At 46.5% G+C, this 25,359-nt stretch overlaps 1 protein-coding gene across 1 annotated transcript in view; it reads right to left on the reverse strand.

Annotated features, from left to right (window-relative positions):
- The window catches only part of VOPP1 (VOPP1 WW domain binding protein), a 65,062-nt gene extending 43,545 nt beyond the window's left edge, over positions 1-21,517 (reverse strand). The window contains exon 1 of the mRNA XM_082337790.1: positions 21,207-21,517. Coding sequence (XP_082193916.1) covers positions 21,207-21,257 — 51 coding nt within the window. The 5' untranslated portion in view covers positions 21,258-21,517. The remainder of the gene's footprint in view (positions 1-21,206) is intronic.
- Positions 21,518-25,359: the final 3,842 nt, after the last annotated feature.

Consider the following 25,359-nt stretch of genomic DNA (forward strand, 5'->3'; position numbering starts at 1 on the left):
TCCCAAATTTTCAGCAGATACTAGTGACAAATTTCTCCCTTAAGAATTTCTGCTTTCCAAGAAGTGCTCGTAGCTAGGAGTCAAAAGTACAGAAAAGGGCAAGCACAATGAATAATGAAATGGAGCAGCTATCTTTCAAGAAGGGTCTAAAAGGTTTGGGAGCCTTCAGTTTGGAAAACAGACGCATGGGTGATGGGCAAGAGCAAGGTTGAATGCACAGCTGAATGGGGTTGAACATAGAACGATTATTCATCAAGTCCTGTAATATTAGTTTCAATTAACGCCCCTTGTCCTAGCAGGAAATTAGTTTAAGAAGTACTTCTTTATGCAGCAGATAGACAAAATCTGAAATCTGTTGCCACAGGAGACTGCAGAAGCAGACAGATTCACCCTAACGCCTCTGATCCAAGTGCTGCGTATGTTGGAGAAGTATGAAGGGAATGGACCTCAGACAGCGGGCAGGCTCACAGCCTTTCCTGGCACAGCACCTGCCACTGTCCGAGACAGAGTACAGGTACAGATGGACTCTCGTCTCACCCATCTTATTTATTTCAGTCATGCAGTCACATATATTTCTTGATGTGCAATTAGCAAGAGCTGAACTAATATACAGTGTGAACAGAATACGACTTCAGACTGTACCTGAAGGTGACAAGGCAAAAAGCCTTTATAAAGGTGCCAGAAGCATCCTTATAGAGCAAGACAACACAATTCCTTTCAAAAAGTCCTCAAAGAAATATTTGTGTTCTCCCAACAGAATAAATTTAGAAGACTGAACAGATTTTGAATGTGCTAGTCTTGACAAAGTCTTTTGAAATAAACCAGCACAGCAGCAATATATTTTATTTCCTATTTCAAACCAAATAAATGAAATATTCATCATTCAGTATAATCACTGCATAATCACCACTTAATTGAGTTTTAACCACTACCACATATCTCAGGGGCAAGCATAAAGTATTAATTACCTAAAACCCACACCACACGTATAAAATATTTCAGACACGCGATCTCTGACCCTACAGAGAGTTTGAGAAACAAACCAACCAATACATCAAAACACCTTCTGCAAGTTCATACACGGAAAAGTAATGCAGTATTCAATACTCCATTAAATATTCAGGCTCTCCCTACATAGCTGCAGTCAATACAAACCCCATGATTATGCAGATTTAAAAATCCATCAACAACCACAAAGGTGATCTTATGGCTGCAAGACACAGACTACCCAATTTAACACAACAGCTCTCCAAGCAGGAGGAGCATCTCGTCTCACCCATGCAAAAATCCCATTGAACTTCACAGCCTGAGAACTGGCTAGATGAGGATTTAGAAAGGCATCCGATTTTGACCAACACCTCCCAAACACCAACATAACATATGGATGGGTCTGTGTGGTAGCTTATCGAGGGTGCTTTTCATGAAAGCATCGTGACAAAGCCACAAAAAGTATTTTTTATGTTTCAAGGCAAATCAAAATCTCTGGAAGACTTTTCTCCTTTAAAACATTTTCTGACAAACTTGGGCAAGCATCTGGAAAACCATGGGGAATCCATAATTTTGAGATAACATTATGACCAAACTTTATTTGGAGTTAGAATTCATTTGAAGACAAATCTCAAATCAAAGCTGCATGGATTTAAATAGGAAGAGTTTACTTTTTTCTTGCAAAATGACGTATCCAAGTTCCAGAATCAAGATGCAACAGAACAAGGACAGCCCTGCTCTGACAAATGATGGAGGGGAGTTTAAGACCACTCAACGGCAATGTCTCTGGCTCCTTAAAGCAGAACCCTAACTGTATCAGAAGTCAAGTGCTGCCTAAGGCTTTTCCAGCCAAGAGGAAAGTTGATGTGACTGAGGCCATGAAACAAAGGGAAAAAGAGAACCCCAGAAAAGATTCTCTCTCGGAGGGAATGAAACTGGTATCTAGATTTCCACACCCCCTCCTTTCTTTTATTTAAGTTTCATTAAAGGCCTTTAAGTTCATTAGCAAAAAAAATACAAATTACAAAAGAGAGGACCTACTGAGAAAGGAAACCCCTCTTCCTCACCTCTGTTAATGGTAGAATCTGCTCAATTTTATTTAAACCAGCTTTTAATTAAACCAGTTCAGTCAAATTTATCTCCATCTTTCCTACGGCTTTTAATCCATAGCTTCGAAGACTACCTATTCATAGAAGTTGATAATTTCTTAAGCGCTAAAAGAAGAAAACAGAACAGAGATCACAAAGAAACATGACCAGGTCTGGCAGCAGAGCCAACAGCAGAATCCCACTTTTCTAAGTGCCACTGCCCTAGCCATGGGGCCATAGTTTCATACTGCTCCCTGTGAAGTACAGTAGATCACACATAAAAACACAGGTTGGAAAAATATCTTCAAATATGTGAGGAAATGAATGAGGTAACTGATTATTTCTAACATAAGCTGAGCTCCAAAGAAATAACACGGGTTTTTTAACTGTCATATCACCATACTGGGCTCTTCTGCACCCAACAAAAAAAAAATCATCCCCATCACCAGGATTCATTATCAACTTTGCCAACAGCCTCAGCTGAGGGACAGAGCACCAAGGAGGTGGGAAGCTTGGGCTGTGTTTCCACCCACAGATGTATTCCCTCCAGGTCAGGTTTGAGGCGTATTTGCAAGGCGTAAGTGTAGGCAGCTTGCTTCGACATTGCCTGTGCTGCGTCTGCCTGATGGTAGAAGAGAGGAGTCTTCGGGGACGTTGTACAATCTAGCACTATTTATGCGCATAAAATTGTGATCACAGGCTGAAGATAACAAAAATGCAGGGCTTCCTCTGAGCATAAATCCACAGTGTGCAACAAGAAACCTGGAGTGCCAATTCTACACGTTGGTACAAGGAACTTTAGGATTGATGTTGCTGATGTGCATACTTTTATTTGAAAACTGTTTATCTCTTAATTTCATTGCATAGAGCCTTTGCATGGTCTCTCCTGACAGAGAGCTGCCAGTGCTAAATCAATCCTGATTTACCAGCCCTGTCACTGGCCACAGAAACCTAAGATTGGAAAACTGGACTAGTCCAGAAAAAGTGTAAGTCATTGGATTATTTCAAAATATTAGGAAAAACAAACAAACAAAAACAACACAAAACCAGTCAGAGGAGCAGACATAGAAGAGACTTACACAGGAAGGCATAAACTCCCCACTTTATGTACTGAACATCCAGTTCCAGGGACATTTCATCAGTTCATATAAATAAAATTTTTGAAAAGTATCTAAGATTGTCTTAAGATTTTTGTTAAAGGAAAAGGACAGCCCCAAAACCAGCCTCAGCATGAATCCCCTACCCCAGCCCCTATCAGACAGACAGGAGCTGAGGAAGGTACCATGAACTGGCATAGCACGGTCAGCATTGCCACAGCCCGCAAAAATCTGGTGCTTAGAAAAGACACTGCCTAAGCCCAAATGTTATACAAATCTGTTTTACAACAGTCTTTAAGGTTGAGAAAGGCATACTAGGCCTTGCCCTCTCCGCAGTCTTCACTGTGCCACCTTCCCCATCCCCCTAGTTATTGAAGAGGAACAGCAATTATTTGAAATAAATCTCTCCAGTATTGCCACACTCCTTGCCTGGATGTGCAACAACATTCATTGCTACGAGACCCTCTCAACGTAAAAGGAGAAGGGGGAGACAGATTTTTATGAGCTATTTATTAAATATAAATATTTCATATCAGCATATGAATTACTTATGTAGCGGCAGGTAACCTCCAGATGGTGCCAGCCTGATCTGAAACTTTAAACAGAAGTCTTCTGAGAAACCCACTCATATTAGGGAGTTGGGCACATAACTCTATTTCTTGGGGTTGTGAAACTAATTGTTTCCTGCATTCCTAAAACAAAACAAAACAAAACAAAAAAAAAATCTTTGTTTTCTTGGCATCTGTTAAGTGTCCCAACGGACACCTCTGCAGAACAGAGAGGTAGGAGAACGGAGGTGGTAGCGACTGTCACCTTGCAGTCTAACCAGCTCACGTGCTCTGCCAGGATACAGCAAATCGGTGTTCAAGCCTCTGTCACACCCAGAAGGACTCAGACCTCTCTCCCTCTCCTGGAAGTGAACGAACAGCAAGCTGCAGGCGACTGGAGGAGACAACATCTCATATTTTTGTGCTAGCAGTGTTTCTACTGAATGAAATGCATAAATATAGGAGCAAATGCCCATCTACACCAGCATCCTATCTCTGCCAGGTGACAGCAGCAAAATTCTGGGGACATCATGTAAAAAACAGCAAGGACAGAATTACCTCCAACAGAGCCAAGCAGATTCCCCAAATCCCCCACATAAGCACTTCTCAAGGCCATGCTGTTTAATAGCAACCAAAAGAACTAACGTCTCATCCTTTTTTGACTTTAATTTCTATGTTCTTCCATCTCTGAAGGGGTATAATTGGAACAAGCATTGCAAACACAGGTCTCCCTCTTCAAAGAGCATCTAAACCACTAGCTTTCCACCTAGCTTAGTGCATATTTCCTTTGTATTTTACACAGCCGAGAAGAGGGATAATGTCAACAACTGACATAGGGTACACTGGAATTAATCTGTCTCTTGAAGGCTAGGAACTCTTCCTGGAGAAGGGTGATACACACTGAAATCATCCTGAGGACATGAAGGAGATAAAACCGGCCTCCCACACCCTGGGTGAATGCCAAGCTTTTCAGAAAAAAGTTCCACTCTCCTCTGACCGCATGCTGTAAACCTATACTTTCAATTCCTTAGCTTTTGGAAGTATTTAAACAAAACCAGCTTTTTAAAGTGCTGAAACTGTTTCAATGTGCTGTTATTTCTATTTTGACTAAAACTCCTCAGTGGCATTGACCCAATTTCACAAAACTTTAGACTGTCCTAGGACTGTATTTTCAGTGAATGATTAATTAAAAGCAAACAACCGAAACCCCTCAAACCCAAGCGTTAGTTCTTGTGGTACTTCAGTGCATGCGAACGCAGCACTAAAGACAACAGTAAGTTAAACAGATTTAGTCAGCTATCCAAAGAAGTAGGATGCAGATCAAGACTTTTGTTAGTTCATATTCTACCCAAATAAATATTGCTATCAGTAACAGTCTGAGGCTAATTAGAGCAACAGAAAGTCATTAAGCCAAGTATACAATCCCAATACAAGTATAGCTCAATGGTAAATGTCCAATGCGTAAATCAAAAGACTAGGATAAAGACGCATGTAGGATGAGTCTGGATGTATCTATTGATCTCAGATTCACTACTAACAGGATGCACTAAACAACCATTAGGGTGACAATTTGATAATTCCACAAGGAGAGGAGTCCCAATCCGAGCAATTTTCTTCTAGACTATTCACGTGCCTGGATGGATTCATCCCATCTACAAGATGCCTGGCATGGGACTTCCAAATATGATCATGTTTAGAAGTCCATGGAAAGGAAGGGCTCATTGCAAAGCATGCGCTTACCTAAGCCAAAGCAAGTGTTTACTGTGAGGTCAAAGCTGTTTCTTTGTACTGCACTGGACTGGGAAACCATGAGTCAGAAATGTTAAGCTTCTAATCCTGCCACTGACACTGTGCATGACACTTTCTGCCCACTTACCCATCTGTACAATGGCTATGCATCTGTCCTGGATGTGACTGGAACATGCTACGGCATATTTCATGTTTCTTACGTGCTATGAAATCCTTCTGTGAGAGGTGCCAGATGAGCACACTTATTGTCATTACAAATAATTGCAAAATTCTGGTTTCCCATAAAAACCTAAGTACTAACTGTCAGAGACTTCTGAAGCATAACAGCCTGATTTGTTCTTTATTTGATTACTTGTGTTTGAATAAAGCATGAAGAAATACTGTAAACGTACAAAGAGGTTTAATCTAATTTGGAAGATGGATATTTGGAGAAGCCGTTACCATGAATACAGCAGTTATCAAAGTCTAGGACATCATTAGTATAGAGTTGCTCCTCCAGAACAACGTACAGCACTGAAGGAGAAAGGAATGGTGATTTTTTTTTTTTTCAGTTAAATAGCCAGGTATTAAAGTCAGGTCCTCGGTTTAGTTTTGCTGCCTTCAGTGCGTGTTCTAGGAAGAAGCACCTGGGCGTGAGCACCACCTCTGTCCCTGCAGGTCCCGGTTTGCCCTGCAGACAGAAGCTGTACACAGCACAGCGGCAGGACGTCAGCCCCGCCGGCTGTAACCCTTATGCCAGCTCCGCCGGCACTTCTGTGCCAAGCTGACACACGCACAGCTCCCAGGCACAGAGGTGGTGCATCCCTGCCATTGACTGCCTGCAAAAAACACCTGCCAGGCTGAGGGAGGGCCAAGTCCAGACAAATCTGGCAAGCCTGCGTAGACAGGGAGATCAAACACCTTGGAAGAGTCATTTGTTCATGCGGACGGCTTCACAGTCAGGTCTCAGTCCCTCCTCAAGACCCACGTGTTTACAACCCTTACGAGCGAGGCAGTCCCCTTTGAGGAGATGTCCAGGGAGTCATCAGCAATGCTAGAATAACACTTGCAAATGCCGACAATGAAATTACAGGTGCCTTTCCTACTGCTGTGAATAAGGCTACCGAGCTTTCTCTAGGTAGTATCAGGAAACCTAGTATTAATTATCCCTTCTTAACCTTGCTTCACATCGTGTTTAAATGTTCTCACTTGAAGGAAAGCCTTTTTACAAAGAGTCTCTGTTTCCAAGCCTCTCTAGGTCTTTTTTTAAAAGCCTGCTGTAGGAACATTTGAAAAAGAAACTTCTTAAAAGTTATTAATTTGGCTCCGTCAGGCACTTCCAGACAGTGGGACATTTGCAGACACTGCTCATTTTTTTCTCCATCAGACTTGCTTTTGGAAATCTATTTAACTGAATCTATTTAACTGAGCTTGAACCTTCATAAGAAATTTAATATCTTTACAGTCTATTTTCTTGGAAGGGAGCAAATCGCCAATTAGGACCAGAGTCAAAACTCCAAAACATGTAACCCATTCTCCTCCTCCCCACCAGTGAGAGTGCTGCCACCAAAGCCAATACAACTGGTACATTCGAGCTGAACCCTGGCGTTTTTGCCATGGACTAGCAACTCGCATTATCAAAGCCTGCGTCTGGAGGTCCCAGAATGTAGAAGAATTAAAAAATTAATTCTACTAAAACTCCTACTAAAATTAATCAGATTATACATGCTGTATCCAATATTGGCAACACAGACAAAAATAAAGCAAAATCTTGTACAGCGTCTCTGCTCCAGATCTGAAAATTGCCCTCATACCTGTTTATACCGTATTTATATACCTTGAGCCCTTCTATCCATCTGAAACTAAGAAATAATGTTTTCATTTGATCCTAGGCAGGAGTTTACAGACATACCTCTCATTAACATACCTCTCATTGCGAGATACCTCTCATTGCACTTAGGGATGTGGTTTAGTGGTGGACTTGGCAGCGCTAGGTTAACGTTTGGACTTGATGATCTTAAAGGTATTTTTCAACCTAAACAATTCTGTGATTCTATGATTAATGTTGATGTAAATGAGATACCATTTCAGTTTCGCTGGTTTTAACAACTTAAGATAGTAGATGAATTTGGTCTTCCTCCTCTTCTCACTACTTCACACTTGCCTATCAGTCCCGTTAGGAGTATTCTTATTGTATCTGCACAGTTGCAAATTAAACAGTTTTCATGTTACAGAAGCTCCCACAACAGCTCTCCCGCATCTTTACATGCTCTTGCACAAAAACTCTCAACTTAACGCACATCTTTTTCCAGATGTGTAGTTTGAGACTGAAAAGTTAAGTCCACTTAACACCTGAGAATTTACATGTTATCATAATAATTTCATATTACCCATGGCCTGTGCCTGCCCATGTTCTCTACAGTTCACGGAAAGCTTACCAGCTGCACACGCAGTCTCCCCTGCCTACTTTCCATCTACATTATGCAACAACCATATGTTTATTAAAAACATTCCCCTAACACTCCTTGGCCCTGACAGCAGCAGCAGTGTATTCCAGGGTTGATACCCTACTAAAAAGAGGGGACATAAATACCAAGGAGAAAGGGTCTGTACGCAGGGCAGCACGCTGTAATGAAGGGTCACCCATGCTGCAAAGCGAATTCTAGGGAGAAGCTGCAAGCTGAGCCCTCAAATCTTTATCCTAACACACAAAAATGTGCAAGGAAACAGATATTCAGGCAAAAGGGACAGAATGGAAATCTGTATTTCTTTCAATTAAAAAGGAATATATATATATAAAATATATATAATTTTTTTGTCTGTATCAAACATTTAATTGTAACACGAGAAATAGATTTACAGGGCACTTCTAAGTGCAGATGGTATGGCCTCAAGAATAGACTTCTGCAAACAGGGGAAAGGAAAGAAACGATGGGAGAGGCAAAGTCCATGTGGGAAGTGGATGTGCAAGGGCTGAATCCTAGATGGGACTGAAGAAAGCTCAGAAAAGAAAGAGAAGAGGAAAGTACAGAAAAAGTTACAGCCTTTCAAAAAGAGAACAGGGACTCAGCAGCCAAGGAATTGGAAACCATTGCAAACCATATATCTGCTAATCATGAAATCAGTAACATGCAAAAAGAGAAGAAAGCCACCCTTGGCCAAGAGGGGTGGAATGACGGTTCAGAGCAAGGCCAGGAGAAGGAGGAAACAAGGTGAGAGCTGTAGAGAAAAGATTATGTGGCAGTTTGAAGAGAAGGTTAAACTGCTTGAGCTTCAGGCAGCAAGAGATCAGGAGCCAACAAAGCAATTCAAGGTAGAGAAGAGGATGTGACTGGAGCAACAAGAAAAGGTGACAACTACACTGTCAGGACAGTGTACAAGGCAGGGAAAGAAAAAACACACAACACCAAGAACAGGGGAAGCCAGGGGAAAAAAAACAAAACAAAACAAAACCACAAAACACACAAAACCCAGCAGCCACCCAGACTCCAGCAGTCAAGCTGAGAACTGCGGGAACATTTTCAGAGCCAGGATTGATGTTCCCAGATGAATCACCCGCACTCAGAGAGCTCCTTTTGCTCGCTTCCTCTCCCTGCTGCAGCCTCTCGCCCCCTTCCCACCTTCTCCCGAGCTATCCTTAGCTCACCCCTGCACCACCTTCTCGGGGCTAAGAGACTGCGAGGAACAGCACCCATCTACTCCCCCATCTCTCCCTGAAGACTTCAGTTAGCACTACGGGAGCTCTTGTCCGCTTTGGCTGCATCTGATTTTTTCGTGAGTCACCTTCCCCTCTGCAAGTGAGGGATAAACCCATGAGCAGAGACAGAGGTAGGAGCCAGGCTGAGGCACACGTGGTCTTCTCAGTTGTCTCAAAGCAGCCCAGGAGGCTCCTCTACTCCTCACTAGGATCCTGGAAATTATCCAGCCCTGGAAATTGTCCAGCATCCCCCCAGATACCTCACAGGGGGTACTGGCAACTTCAGCACAAAAAAGATACCCTGGGAAGCAAGAGAAAGCAAAACCACCCCAAATTCACAGAGAAATAACATGTGTTCCCTCCTCTGCTTTGCTTGCCGTCATAAGGATGCCGCCAGCAGCTAGCACAGGTTCATCAAGAGCCAAGACAACTTACAGTCAGAGCAGTTTTACACCTTCTCCGTACCTGCGTAGCAGGTCACACCACGCTACGGGGCAACGGGAACAGAAGCTGACGTGTCTCGCCAGAGCGGCACAGGGGCCGCAGAGCTGGGGAGTCTCAGTGCAAACATGCACGCATCAGGTGCCAAGTATTTCACCCCACATCATGGCCCAGCACCGACAGTTCCCAGCGCTTAATCACTGTAGATGGCTATCACAGAAATAAATGCATATTCACAAGCTATTCTTAGCCTTCACCGGAGAGGCGATTACCAAATTACCTGGTTACATAATCTCTTTTATATAATCACGATGATGCTCTTCTCCTTATGCAACATGGAGGGCGACCGCGGCCAGCTGAAGTAGCTCCTTCCCCAAGGAGAGCTGCACCGGCAGCACCATGGGCGGACATGCTGGCTACCGCAGGTGCACAGATGAGCGACGGCAAGAGCCGACTCGAGGCGACCAAGCTTTTCAGAAGGAGCGATGTATAAACATCTGCCTTCGGCCCAGGGAAGACACAAGCATCCCTGCCCGCACTGCTCCAGAAGATGCACAGAGCAGAGATCACCTGCACCTCAAGCTGATTGAGATGCCAAAGTAAAAGGTGCCCAGCACCCTCCGGGTAGCCTGACCCAGCCCTCGTTAGAAGCAAGTGGGATGTCTCCATTGACTTTTAATGGGCTTTGGATGGGGCCCAGGATTAAGGCTTTAATAAAAATAGGAGGTCAAGATTACTACAGAATTAAAACAAGCTTAATCCAAATGCCCCTGGCTTTGTGCCACAGCCATGCCCGTGGTTTTCATGCATAGGGAAAGTCAGGCAAAGCTGCAACCAAAATGGGGTCCTGCAGGGCACCTCATGACAAGCGTGCACATGTGGGGAGCTGGCAGCGTGGGTCAGCATAGCCACTCCGGGAAGTTTCACCCACTGTAAGATTTTGGACATACACCAATGCATCTCCTAGAGCATTTTCAGGATCTCATCTGATGCCTTCTAGGAACACTGCAGACATCTATGCAGACAATTGCCAGCTACAGGGTGTAATGAGATCCAATTTACTAACGTTCACCCAGTGCTTTAATAAGCCAGCATCAAAAAATGTTACCTGCAGTAAGTGAGAAGCAAAATTCAAACCCTGGATTTCAGAAAATACAACCTCTGAGATCTGCAGATCACCTGGGAATCCTGGGACACTTTTCCATTACCACGCTGCAAGTTCAGCGTTCAGCTCAGCTAGCTGTGCGCTGCTGCCATTAAGGGCAAAACCCAAAACTGTGAAGCCCCTCAACAACAAGGCATTAACACTGCTAAAAAAAAAAATCAAGTCCTAGTTCTGTAAATACCAAAGGAATGGAAGACAGAACAAAATAATGACTTCGATCTCAACTCACCTCTGCCAAATGACACTCAAATCAAAAGCTATCTTTTCTCAGGGTTACGCCACTGATAGTATTTAGCCATTATTTGGCACTTACTGCCTCCTCTGCTCCCTCGTGTCCCTAGATATGCAGGTCATCCCAAGCAATACGCAGGCAAACCCCCAGCCTTAGCATGGCACAATATGCTTTATGCAGGGACACACACTGACAAGTTTGGGAATAGAGACTGCTATCGTTTCAGCTACAGAAAAAAACCAAAACAAAACAATGAAGCAGCTTAATGTTATCTTACGCTATTCTCGAACTACGGGATGACCCAGTTCTGAAGAGGTTTAACCCAACCCCAGACACTATTATTAATTCTGTATGACAGCCGGGAGATGTGGGTTGCCTTAGTCAAAAAGCAGATGAGAGTTTTGCCGGTCCCTCACGCAGAACCCCACTGACACATGTGAGCGCCTGTTGTGACAGCACTGCTGATAGCTCGCGACTGGCAGGCGCCCTCAGCAGTAACGCTGCTCAAACCATTGGAAATAGTTATTATTGTTAGGGATATTTCTTTGGGATAGACAAGACAGCACTCAAGATAGGAGCAGCTTATGTCAGCCTTAAAAAGAAAAGCAAACCATGTAAAAGCAGATTTAGGACTTCTCTCAGCCTTCCTTCCCCCCTCCCCACCCGTTTTTTTTTTTAGGCTAGACAACTGGCTGACCATTTGAAAGCAGTACTTGCAGAGAGAAAGGTTTCCTCCTCTGTTTTGGACTGAAACCCTGCAAACTTCATGGCATTTGAACAAATGAAGGTGGACTTTTACACCCGTTACCCTTCCTGTACTGGGTTGAACCCACTGCTCCAAATGTGGTGGGGAAGTAGGGCCCTGAGCTGGAAACTCACACTGTAAGAGAGCCAGCAGTGAATTCCTGGATGTCACTCACACCAGTACTGAGATAATTATCTGTAGCGATGAGCAATACATTTTTTCACCCGAGGAGCAGAAATGAAAGAAAACACTTGCTTGACTCATCCTCGCCTGGTTCTTGCGCCAAGAGCTGAAGCACGCTCACAGGCACCCGCCACAGCGCCTGCACCGACTCTCCGCATTTACAGAGACATTGCGGGGAAAGCAGAAAGGAATCTGCCGTGTTAACAGGTTTTCTATCCACTTCAGTGAAGAGATTTAATAAAATTGGGAAAAAGGAAACACTGAGATACACCTGGGCAATTCCCCGGTTAGAGACAACTGCACTGTCTGTTATCATACCGTCATGCCCAAATGGGAGTCACTGTGCATACAAGCACTTTAATATCAATCCGTTGTGTTGACACTACAGGGACTGTACTAAAACCAGCGCGGTATAAACAACTAAACTTCTCTGGTTAGGCAAGGCGTGTCTCCTGTCCAGAAAGGGAGGAATACAGACTCAGGCCAGGACACACGAGAATTTCGTTGGCCTACCTTCGTGCATCAGGTGTGCAAAAAGATACAACTGTGCCAGCAAAAAAACAAGTTCACAGCCACTTAAAACAAGCCTGCCTTTGCTACTACAGCCAATGGCTTTTTTTTTTTCCTCTAGTATACATCCCCTGACAGAGCTCCTAATTTCTTGAAGACTAAACCTTCTAGATCACAGGCACACTACCAGCTCTTGACTCCATGGTAGCACAAGTCTGTCACTGCAACTACACTGCTGCCCACACCCAGCTAAGCAGAGCAGGTCTGCAAAAGCATCACCCTCCCTTGGACGGCAGTGCCACTGAGCCCCAAGATGATGAATATGTGCGACAAAATACTCCTCTCACATCAAGTGTAAGGCTCTTGAAACACGTGCTGCCCGTGGGCTTCGGTCTGCCGTCAATGAGACCCCTGCCACCCTCCCACATGCTTGCATTCCTCTCATATGAATTTCATTTCGGAGTTCTCCAGTTCCTCCTCCTCTGAGGGAGGATCCAAACAGACTGGAATGTATGTAACTAGAAAGGCATAAAAATACATTAAATGTACTTGCCTTAACTTAGTGTATTGGAAAGACGGATTTGCACAGGTATGGGCTGCATACTTGGGGTTCATGATCCTCACCTCTAATTCCACCAGTGCAAGACCTGAGAAGGAAGGATCCACCCTCAAAACTCTTGCCAGCTATTTAGTTGCATGATGCCCACCAACATCAGAGGCGAGAGACCAAGCCAAGTGGCACGCCATCATTCCTGCTCTGGCAGGAAAGGAACAAACTGCTTACAGAGGGCTCAAGTGCAGCCCGGGCTGGAGTCAGGGCACACTCCCACCGCCCTGCTTCAGCACCCTCCGAAAATCGACGCTTTCCACCGTCATTGAACTTTGAACCTACAGCGCAGATCACTTCATGGTGATTTCCAATGAAAGGGATGCACCCAAGGTAGGGTTGTTTGGGGTTTTTTTTGGTTGTTTTTTTTTTTTTTCCCCCAGACCTCCAGATGAGACGCAGAGGGAACGGCGTGCTGGAGGACTGCTGGGTTCACAGTTACCCACCAGCTGGACTCAAGGACGATGGTCCCTCCCACGCTGCAGCTGAAGGTGGACCTTCCCTGGGGGTATGGTCTCCAGCCACAACCCTCTCCCACCCCAGGGAAAGGCTGGGGAGGTCATTAGCTCCAGTTTGAGAACTTCTGCTCTGACAGACACTTGGCAAGTGATGTGGGAAAACAACAGGACACCATCTGGAGAAGTTAGTCTTATCTAACAGCATCTTTCAGGGGAAAACAAGAAACAGACTCAGCTAGTTTTCCCTTCTAGCACTGCATGTAAAGGTCTGCAGGTTCTTCTTTGTTAAAAATGCAGTACTGTCTGTCCTGTAACTCCTGTTAGGTGATATCTAACTGAAACAACAAGTGTGCTACCAAAACAGGCAGTCCTGCTCCAAGCCATACATTCCCTCTCTTCCCTTGTAGCAAGTTTCACGATGCTACCATTGCACAAACCTCTGCTGAACCAACGGAAAACTATTCCCTCTCAATTTTTTCCCTGTCCTCTTTTTGGTGGCTTAGTCTTCCATAGCGTCAGTGGCTTGATCCAATTCCTCCACAGCTGCACGGTCACTAGACCTGCGGGAGCACACAGCCAGCAGAACGAGGGGTTAGGGACCACCCTTGCCAGCAACAGCCCACCCCTCCATTGGATCAGACACAGATTAGAAACCACCTTTTGCTAATTCCTTTCCTTCTAAAAGTCTACCAGACTGAAAACTGAGTCATTGAGAAAGAGGAAGAGATTTTTAGCTGAGTTATTTAAAACACGGGTTAAGTTAACACCTATTTAGCGTGAAGCCGGAGACACACTAGAGAAGAAAGACATTTTTAACTCAGCAGTGAAAACTTTTCCACTTAATATGTGAGAAACCTGTCAAGATACACTGTTCTCAAAAAAAGAAGAAAAAAAAAAAAAAGAAAGAAAATAAAAAGAAAGCATTCAGCAAACCCAGACTCCCCTCTCATGCTCCCTCAAAATACCAGGCATGGCATTTCAATTCATGTATTACCTTACTGATGTCAGGAAAGTGATAACATCCACTATTTAAGACCTTATCTTCCCCTTGTCTTGGAAGTGCTGTTTAATGCCCACGATCCCAGGCTGTGTCCCCAGCCTTCAGACAAAGTTAATACGCGTTGCCCAAAAGGAACTATTCGAGCAAAGAAAAAAAAGAGTTTTAGAAAGGCTTTGCCTCTTGCTAGTCAGAAGAAAGTTTGTATTTGCCATAATTAACAGGATTTCAACAAAGCCTTCAGGAAAGCACAAAAACTGTGGTAACAGCTGCATTGCTGATGACACAAAGCAATGCGGCATCTTCAAAAGTTAGGCTTAAAAATTCAAAAATGCTACCTTTCTATAATTTTTTTCCTGTATTTTTTTATTTATATGGATTTTACTTTATATCACAACAGATTTGAAGTACATCAGTAGCCACCTTGTCTTAGCAAGAAATAAGAAATTTTAATTTTCAATTCTGTAGCATAAGCTCAGTCATTAATCTGTTCCTGCCTGTAAACTCAGCCTACACAGATGAGCAGAGCAGACCTGTATGCGGGCACACTCATTCCAGTTTTCCTAAGCCTCTTCCTAGTGGAGTAAACCAAATAAATTTGCATTAAACCAAAGAGAGTTTCCATTGAGCCTTTTATCACTGATTTTAGCTAAATCCATTTTCAAAGAGCAGCTGAAGTCTAAAGGCTTGCTTTGGTCAAGTCTAACACATCCTTCCATACACCTGCATTAGCTGAGTGGGAAGTACTGAGATAAAAAGAGAGTCAGAGGACTTCCCTTTTATAGAGAAAGCATAACGGAAGGTGCTAAACATTTTCAACTGCTGCAAAAAATATAAACAGGTTTTACAGATGCTTTTTCTGATGAAAAAAAAAAAAGACTAAAAAAATCGCATAGCTATTCGCACCTCCCCTTAGAGGATGCAAATGGCATTCGGCCACCGTTCCCTTCCTGCAGCGAACACGAATCCGTCTCCTCCTCAGCAGGAGCAAAGTGAGAAAAGTGTGCAAGCTCAGTCCTCCTGCCTGGAAATCACAGCCCATCTCGCTGCTGTCAAGAGGCAGGGGAGACTTGCCAGCACCAGTTGGATCCCCAAACTATAAATCATAAGTAAGCTCTTTCCTGCCTTCGCTCAGCAATGCAATAGCTGCTTTCCAACCGGCTGCAAGAGGGTGAGAAAAAAGCCACCAAAAATTGTTTAAGCTGCTGAGCCCCTACATAACTAAAACTAACAAGCAGGAGAGGGTTAGCGGACACATCTATACTAACAACTCCCTTATAGAATTTTTGGGATATGGTTTTCCCCATTGGTTTGGGCAAGGTATTCCTCCCACCACCCACTGATGCCATGGCTACAAGAGTTAAAACTTCAATAGGACAGTATTAGAGAGCTTCCACCGAGAGGGACAGCATAGAGACAACAATCCTGGTGTGCATGCATATTCGTACATTCAAGGGTACCTATGTTCCTGTAATTTGTACATAAAGGAAACCATGACAGTTAATGGATAGAAAAAAAAGTATCAGAAACTGGGGGGGGGGGGTGTCCTCACAACCTCTTGAACTCTACCTGTGCATACTATGATGAAAATGTTGCCCATCTTAATGTGCTTGTACAAGGGTAAAAGAAAAAAAAAAAAAAAAATGCTCTTCAGGTTTGAAGAGATTTTAGGACAGAGATTTTAGGTTTATCTTATTTGCTAAAATCTGTCCTGTTGAAGTCCACTTACAAAAATAATACTAAAACCCTCCACACAGCAGTTACCTAAGTGGGAAGCAGCTAGCCAACTTTGCTTTTATTTAAATAAATCTTGTATGACAGACTGTCGGGTGTGTTTGAATGTTATTTCAAGATAACACATTTTGCTGTTCACATGACATGTCCATTCTTTCATTCTTTTAAAAAAAGGCACTTAACTCTTTTCGTAGTATCCTTCATCTGACAAATTAACAAGAACCAACCATCCAATTCTCAGTATTTCTATTAGCATCCACATTATAATTCTTAGTAATGAGAAACTGAGTGTGTAGAAATATCAATGCTAGTATTTCCAAAAGCAATGATCTAAATTTTGTATAGCCATGTGGAAACCTTCGTGGTGGGATTCTCACCCATGTCTCACACCACCTACAGCGACTACCACAGGCCTCAGCTTACCTTAATACAGAGCACTAAAAAGCTTGACTTAAATATTCAGGCAGTTGCATTAGCTCCTAGGGTCCTCTGGACACACCACATGGGCCAAGCAGAAGCGTAGGCACCTAAAATTATTCGTGAGTTTTGAAAGTTGAAGCTATCCAGCAAGCTACTCAGCAGCAGTAGCAATAAAACATCATCTTTATTACTGCTGCAGCACAGGCAGGGTCCTCTACTGGGCTTAAACAGCTCTACTCAGCCTCCCCATCCTTGAGCTGAGCCTCCCCATCCTTGAGCTGAGCCTCCCCATCCTTGAGCTGAGCCTCCCCATCCTTGAGCTGAGCCTCCCCATCCTTGAGCTGAGCCTCCCCATCCTTGAGCTGAGCCTCCCCATCCTTGAGCTGAGCCTCCCCATCCTTGAGCTGAGCCTCCCCATCCTTGAGCTGAGCCTCCCCATCCTTGAGCTGAGCCTCCCCATCCTTGAGCTGAGCCTCCCCATCCTTGAGCTGAGCCTCCCCATCCTTGAGCTGAGCCTCCCCATCCTTGAGCTGAGCCTCCCCATCCTTGAGCTGAGCCTCCCCATCCTTGAGCTGAGCCTCCCCATCCTTGAGCTGAGCCTCCCCATCCTTGAGCTGAGCCTCCCCATCCTTGAGCTGAGCCTCCCCATCCTTGAGCTGAGCCTCCCCATCCTTGAGCTGAGCCTCCCCATCCTTGAGCTGAGCCTCCCCATCCTTGAGCTGAGCCTCCCCATCCTTGAGCTGAGCCTCCCCATCCTTGAGCTGAGCCTCCCCATCCTTGAGCTGAGCCTCCCCATCCTTGAGCTGAGCCTCCCCATCCTTGAGCTGAGCCTCCCCATCCTTGAGCTGAGCCTCCCCATCCTTGAGCTGAGCCTCCCCATCCTTGAGCTGAGCCTCCCCATCCTTGAGCTGAGCCTCCCCATCCTTGAGCTGAGCCTCCCCATCCTTGAGCTGAGCCTCCCCATCCTTGAGCTGAGCCTCAGCCACCCAGCTCTCCTCCACCCAGCACTTCCGCAGCTTGCAGGAGAGAAAGCAAGCACTTGGTCTGAGAAGCAAGCCACACCAAGATACTCTGGTGTCCTCATTCAGGCTGACAATAAGCTCGCTCCATCATCAAGGGGGTGGGGGGCTGCTTGTTTAGGGTTTTTTTTTTTTTCCCATCCCAAAGACAACACTATTCATTAAAGTCACATTTAAGCTCAGACAGCCAAAGCCCTCAGGCTGTCTGATGAAATAAAAGCAGAAAATCTTGATATATACCCCAAACAGACATCACTTTAAGGACTTCCTCAAAGCTTTCCACAAAATTGAGAGCCATCTACTCATATAAAACTGAGACAAAACACAGTCCTGCCAGTGGAACCACAAGCCACGCTAGTGAGCGAGACCACTGATTATATGTGAACGTTGAAATCACATACCCCAGTACTAAGGGTCTACCAGACATCCAGGCTCCTGGTGAAAAAGGGTGTTTCAGGCAACTGCGGTTAATAACATATTGCTACCTCCGAACAGCCAAATTAATTTGAAAAAGACAGATGGAATGAAGGTTCAACAGTATTCCTTTCTTCCTGCAAGAACCAAAATTACCTATCAAGTTATCCACCTTAGAAGTTCCTCATTTTAGCTTGCAGGTTAAACTGTTCAATGATGACTAAGTTGTGACCAAAACTCATGGCATCTTTGGCTTTTAACAGCAAGGTCTTCTCAGAACAGAGTTTCCTGGGCCCTGGGGTTGGAGATTTTTCTTCCATCATGGGAGGAAAATAAAGAAAGTCTTTGTCGCTATGGTGGAAAACCCTTGTCAAACAAGAACATTCACAATTAATCCCCCTTTCCTACCACCACAGTGTTCTGGGTGTTTCTTTAATTAGTGTATCTCAAGCTCTGCTAGAGAAAGGACTGGTGTCCTAGCATCGAGAGCCAGAAATTTCTTACACGTAGATCCTGCTTCGATAGCGATGCCTTCAGTTGCTTTCGTGAAACTGCCCGTGAGCACACGCAAGCGCCTTCCCCTGCCCCTCAGTCCCTCTTTTACATCTTCTGCCTTTACATCGGGAACAGCAAACCACCACTTCCCCATGGGAGCACGGCACAGTCAGTTACTGACTAGGCTTCAACCTAGGCTTCAACCTGAAAGCCACAAAGAAGTATTCCCTGCATCCAAACTCACACCCACCTTGAATCTGATGTATGTTTACTTGTGAAGGAGTTTATATTCCTTCCATCCATATAACCAGAAATAGCATTTTCAAATGCACACGGACAGAAAATACATGAACATCTTGCTACAGGTGTTTTGGGTAATTTAAGCAAGGAGAACTTTAAACATCAGTAAACTACTGCAAATTGCTCTGAAGGGCTAAATGGCTTTCCCCCCCCCATTATTTGGGTAACAGTCAAAGCCTTTTGCAAAATGCTGAATGAAAAATATATTCCTCGGCTCACGCTGTGTTAAACATTAGCTAAGATCACATCAAAGCTGCAAACAGATTTTAAAAAAATTGTAACAATGCTATTTCAGATAATAGCCAGTATGGAAGTTAAGGCAGAATACAGCAAAACTTTCAAATACCAAAAACCTTCTAAACAACCAGCTGTCTCTGATTCAGTTATTTAAACCCCCAGTGTTTTGCTTCTGGGCCTTTTTTTCCCCATCGAGTACAACTTAAACCAATTTGTAATACTTCTTCTTTACATAGCATCTCATTTAAAAAGGTATCCTAAGCACTTCCAGGAAAGAAAAAAAAAATCCACAACACCAGATGGCAAAACAAACATTCTAGATTAAAAGAAAAAGGGGAAAAAAAAAAAAAAAGAAAAAAAAGACACAATTAAAACCAGTATAAAAGCTTAAATAACAGCAACATGGGCTACATCCAAAGAGGATTTATGCAAATTACTTTTTTCAGGCACACAGGATCTTTTTCAGCGGAATATGCGTTAGAGAGCAGAGACATCTAATCAAACAGATCCTGGAGGGGCGAAGCCTTTCACACTCTCAGATGAACAAATTCCCTCTGGGAAATGCCGGTGCCTGTTTCATTTAATCGACATTTTGCCATTCGTGCTTTCTGAAGAGCTTCTGCAGAGTCAAGGAGCAATCGCGGGCCAGGCTCTCGGCCAGGTTTACAGCTGGGGTAATGAGACGCAGCTCAATTAACTTGAAAAGAGTTACATTTATTTACATTAAATGGTGATTGTGATCCGAGTGTTTTAATGGGATGATGCTGGATGACATAGTGGGCAACATACCAGAAATCGTTCATCTACGTAGGTGGCATAAACATGTAGTAAACATCATTTTCATGAATTATAGCCATTAAGAAAACAATAATTACACAGCCAGTGCTCTGGTTTCCATGGATAGGTTTGGTGGTATGGTGTTTTTAAAAAAAAAAAAAAAAAAAAAAATCATTTTCTGTCTAAACTGCTCCATCACAGAGGCAACACAAGTCTCCACCCCTCCAACACCCTTGGCTAGACTGCCTCTGGGCTTTATAAATGTAAAGACGTACCCAAGACGAGCCCACGGGCGTTTCTGAAGTGACCCCAGCACGCTGCCACCGCGCGTGCCCTGGCGACGAGGGGCGCGGGGTGGCCACCCTGCCGCCGGGAGCGGCACACAGCAGCGTGCCCGCCACGAACCTGCCCCAGGGTGGTCACCCTTGCCCCCCAGCCTGCCCCCAACCCAACCCCAAGGTTAAACCAAAGCCCAAGGGACAGCTCGCCACCAGAAAACATCTACGGATCTGCCTGCTAAAAAAGGAGCTGGTTTCCCAGCCCCATGACACAAGTGCGTGACACAAATCCCCCCTCCAGTTAACCTGAGCTGCTATTTTTCTGTTGCTGCTGCTGTTTGGTTGCTTGTTTGTTGTACCTGCTAAAGCTGCGCTACCGCGGCTTTCCCAGAAGTTGAACCGCGCTGCTCGGGGCTGCCGCGGCTCCTCCCGAGCCGATGCCGCCGCACCTCGACCTCGCCATGTAGACTGTGTCCGTGAAAGGATACTTAAAAATAAAAGATGCACCTTCCATTAACCCTGACGGAAAGGCGCGGGTTTCGTGTCCCTCGGAGAGCCAGCCTTTTAGGAAGGGACAGCTTCCGACAGCTTGTGCCCCTGCCTACAGGTCCCCTGTTACTCTGCTCCAGCACACCACAGGTAACCTTTTCCCGCTCCCGCGATAAAACACTAAAAAAGCAAGCCAGTCCGGTCGCTGCTAAGAGCCGTAACTCCCGCACGCCGGCAGCCTCCTCAGGCGGCAGAGCCGGGCTTTGCCCAGCCCGGCCCCGCACCGCCGCTCCCAGGCACCCCGGACCGCGCACCGCCCCGGAGCTTCTGCAGCCGAGCCCGCTCCCACAAGGACGTTAGCCCCCAAATAAACATTGTAACGCCATCTCCCCTACACGCCCACCCACACCCCCGGCTGGGTGCGGGCTGCCAGCTCCGCAGCTCCAGGTCGCGACCGAGGGCAGATCCCCCGCCGCCCTCCCGGGGCGAACCGGCCGCCCGGGGCTGCCGGAGCCAGGCGGAGCGGCGCCCCCCCCACCCCAGCCCCCGGCCCACCTCACCTCCCACAGCAGCGAGAGCAGCAGCGCGACCCCGGGCTGGAAGCGGCTCATCTCTCCTCCTCCTCCTCCCGCGGCGGCGGCGGGGTCGCCCCTGACGGCTCAGGCGCGGACGGGCGCTGCCAGCGGCGCCATCCCCGGCGGCGGGGGAGCTCCGGGGGCGGCGGGGCGGACACAGGCGCGGCGGGGCAGCGAACCGGGCGGGCTGACGGACGGCCGGGGGAAGGGGCGGCGAGGAGCCCGCGCCGAGGGCAGAGGGACGAGGCGGGGTGAAGCGACGGAGGCGGGGAAGCCCCGCAGCGGGGCGAGGGCGGGCTGACCCGCCGATCCCCTCGGTGGCGGCGGCCGAAGCCGAGCGGGCAGCGCCGAGGCGAGGCGAGGCGGAGCGCTGGGCAGCGCGGCGCTGGGGCGGGCGGCACAAAGAGGCCGGGCGCCGCCGCGGCTGAGGGCGGGGAGAGGCCTCGGCCCGCCCCGGCACCGCCCCGCGCCGCTGCCCGGCCGGGAGGGGGCGGTGGCGGCGGCGCCGGGGCTGCGGGGAGCGGGCTGGCCGCCCCCCTCCCTGCCCCGGCGGGCGGCTGACGGCCTCCCGGCCGGCACCGCGCTGCCCTGGCGTGGTGGCCCCAGAGAGCGGCCGCGCTGGCCTGGCCTGGCCCCGCCGAGCGGCGGCCTGCCCCGGGAGGGGCTGTGCGGCGCCCCCGGGGGGAGGTGACCAGGCGGTCCGGGCGAGCTTCGTGAAGTTCAACACGAGATGACCCTCCCCTTCTGCCCCACTCGTGGGACCCCGCCCGAGTGCTGCTCCGGGGTCCCCAGCACAAGACTGAGACGGACCGGTTACAGCAGGTCGGGAGGAGGGCCGCCAAAATGGGAGAGGGCTGGAACGCCTCTCCTGTGAAGAAAGGCCGAGAGGGTTGGGGCTGGTCGGCCTGAAGAGAGGAGGCTCCAGGGAGACCTCACCGCGGCCTTTCAATCCTTAAAGGAGGCTTATAAGAAAGATGAAGAGAGACTTTTTACCCGTAGTGACAGGACAAGGGGCAATGGTTTTAAACTGAAAGAGGGTCACATTAGATTGGACATAAGGAAGAAATTTTTTATAATGAAGGTGATGAGACACTGGAACAGGTTGCCCAGAGAAGCTGTGGATGCCCCATCCCTGGACATGTTCAAGGCCAGGCTGGATGGGGCTTTGAGCAACCTGGTCTAGTGAAAGATGTCCCTGCCATGGCAGGGGGTTGGACAGGATGATCTCTGAAGGTCCCTTCCAGCCCAAACCCTGCTGTGGTTCTGTGCTTCTGTGACAGTGCTGCCTCCATCAGCCTCATGGGTGGGAACAGGAGCTGCGTGAGCGGGCTTAGCCCCCCCTGCCTACAGGGTGCACCTTTGGCACCTCAGAGGAGAGGCTGTGCTCCCGCCCTGGTCCTTCATTTCCTCAGCCTGCTTAGCAACAGCCCTGGGTCATCTTCTCACAAAGGTCTCAGGACTTGTCCTAGTCCAGAGGTGAGGTTCTCGCCAACTCCAGCAGTGAGCCCCGTCACAGGTGGCTGGTGTTGTTATGCCCTGGGTGTTTCCTTCACCACCATCTTGTCCTGGTGCTTTGAGCCTCCTTTTCCAAGCCCTTTCCACTCTTACCATAGCTGGACACAGCAATGTGTTCAGTGGGAGGGAGGCACAGCTGTTCTTTAAGTCTATGAGGGACCAGAGTTTACTGAGGTCTCCTGCCCTTGCTTTCCAGGAGAGCTAGCTACGTAGCCCTCAGGAGAATATCAAAATAGATAAGGGGGGGAAACTCTCTTACCTTCCCCTGTTTCCCTCTGAATGACAGACCTTTCCCAGCAGCATTTCTGCGGGAAGTGTACCCTCCCACCATCCTTTTGTGGGCTGCCTGTTTAAAAACGATTAGCACATCCTTGTAACACCCAGCTCCTTTGTTCAGCACTTCCCTGTTGTCATAGTCCTCAAGGAAGAAACTTGCCGTCTCCTGATGCCAGGTTGCCCAGCAAAATGTCATCAGGTGGTGATTATTTCCATACAGTGAACTTTGGGGGAGTTTAGGAGTGGCTTCCAGCTGGCACCGTTAATCATACGTCCTCTCAGGCCCAGGCCCAGGTCATAGGGTCTGTGTAAGAAGTGACGGTAAACTTAAACAAATTCCCACACACTGTGTGACATTGAGTACTCGGAGGTAGCCTGTCCAAGTCTTTCCTGAATGACGACTGATTTTGATATCGCTTTTTATCTCTATTTGATGCCAACCAATCTGAAGATGTGAGGTGCGTTTTTCAGATGAACAGTCACATCTCTAACTGAATTTCCTAGAAGATTCCTAAGGAGATGTCACGGCCGTCACTTTGTCCAACAGTGAAGACTGAATGGGGCAACTATACACACAAGTCCCTACGTAGTCTGAGCTGAAATGTCACACTTTCTTACATCTGACGTATAGAGAAAGACACGTTGTACGCTGAGTATCATCATCTAAGATAGATCAGCTCATGTTGTCTCAATAGACAAAGTCAGGTATCCCTTCAAAAAGGCTCCAATTCATAGAAGTTTGAAAAAGACAGTTTTCAGAGCCTGACGTATGGCTTTAGCACTAAATGCCCTTCCCATCCCTAATGTCTGTGTGGCATGACCTAGGAGACAGTGTTTTGGAGACACATCGAGACACCATGACTCTTCATGGAGAAGCCGAACAGCCTGACCCATTTAGGGACACCAAATGAATCTGAATGTCAGCGCTGAGCAGGGGTGCTCTGTGCCACTGCTGTGTTTCCTGGCAGGGGGGCTCTGGCAGCCCAGAGATGGGCAGAAACCCTGATAGCACAAATTCTGGGAGGACTGAAAAAGCACTAAGGCGTAAAGAAAAAGTAGGAGAGGAATCTGGAGTCTTGCAACCTAAGACACTACCACCCTTGAAGGCCAACGCTGCCTGCACTTTCAGCTGATGGCCCAGCTCGGCAAGATGCCTCGGCAAGAGCCAGCTGTCAGATACATTTTGGTTAATTATTAACACATACATCACTACTAAGTTTGGGTTGAGAAACAAGAAAGCATTAGATTTTTTCTCTCAAAAAAAACAAGGCTTCAGCTGGGGCAAGAAAGGAAAAAAAAAGGATTATGTTGGATTTTTTTCCAATAGGCAGATTAGCAAGAGTGAGATGGAGGTGGTGGGCTGGAGGAAGAGGAAGCCACACAGTCTGGAAGCATATGCTTCCCAGTGCATGGCTTATTATCCAGCCTAGATAAGGGTATGGATATCCTATGCTATAAAATTCTTTCCAGGCCAAGAGATAAGCTGAAAAAGGAAAACCAGCTCCTGACCCAGGATTAAATGGTTTCGTATTTCATTTCAGTCATATCTCGGCTCCCTTAAGCCATGTCTTCTTTCATTTCCACCTAGCTTCAAGGAACCATCTTCATCCCTGGGGAAAGCCCATTAGCTTTAATGGAGTTAGAGTAAAAATGAACTTAGCCCAGCATGTGGCATTTTCTCAGCAAAAGTGCGAGTTGCAGCAGAGACCCTTAGAGCTTGCCTAGGCGATAAATGAACACTTTCTATCCACCACGCCGCAGCTCGGCAGCGAGGCAGGCAGGGCGCACGCACCGTGCCGGTTTGACACAACAGTGAAATGAGATAAGGCTTTTGTTAGAGGCGAGGTCCCTAGGTAAAATACCAGCCTCTTCCTTCACGTCCTGATTCCAGTCTTTCGTCAGATACGGTGTTCAAAGAGCTTAATACTCCAGAGCACCCAGAATCTGCGCATAGAAATAAATATATATTAAAAAAAAAAAAATAGTTCCAGGAGCAGTAGCATTAATGAAGCTTTATTTTATCTGATCGAGGCTTGCACTGCAGCTGGAATATTCACAATATCCCTCTCCTCCATGGATTCTTAGGTGTTCCTCAATAATATTGCCATCGTTCTCTCCATGGAGGTGCTAAAATTAACATATTTTTTTTACTTGGCCATCTCTATTTCCTGAAACGTAAAAGGATATATTATTTTTGAGACTGCCACTCCTCTACCAATTTTTTTTTTTCAAATTGAGTGATTTTTTTTTTCGAATTGAGTAACAGGTGCAACAATTCCTGGGATGGACTCACAGTACACGTACATGTGTGTATGTGTAAGCCTATGTGTATGTGTAAGGCCTCTTG

Source organism: Platalea leucorodia (genome assembly GCF_965183815.1).
Source record: "Platalea leucorodia genome assembly, chromosome: 1".
NCBI lineage: Eukaryota > Metazoa > Chordata > Aves > Pelecaniformes > Threskiornithidae > Platalea > Platalea leucorodia.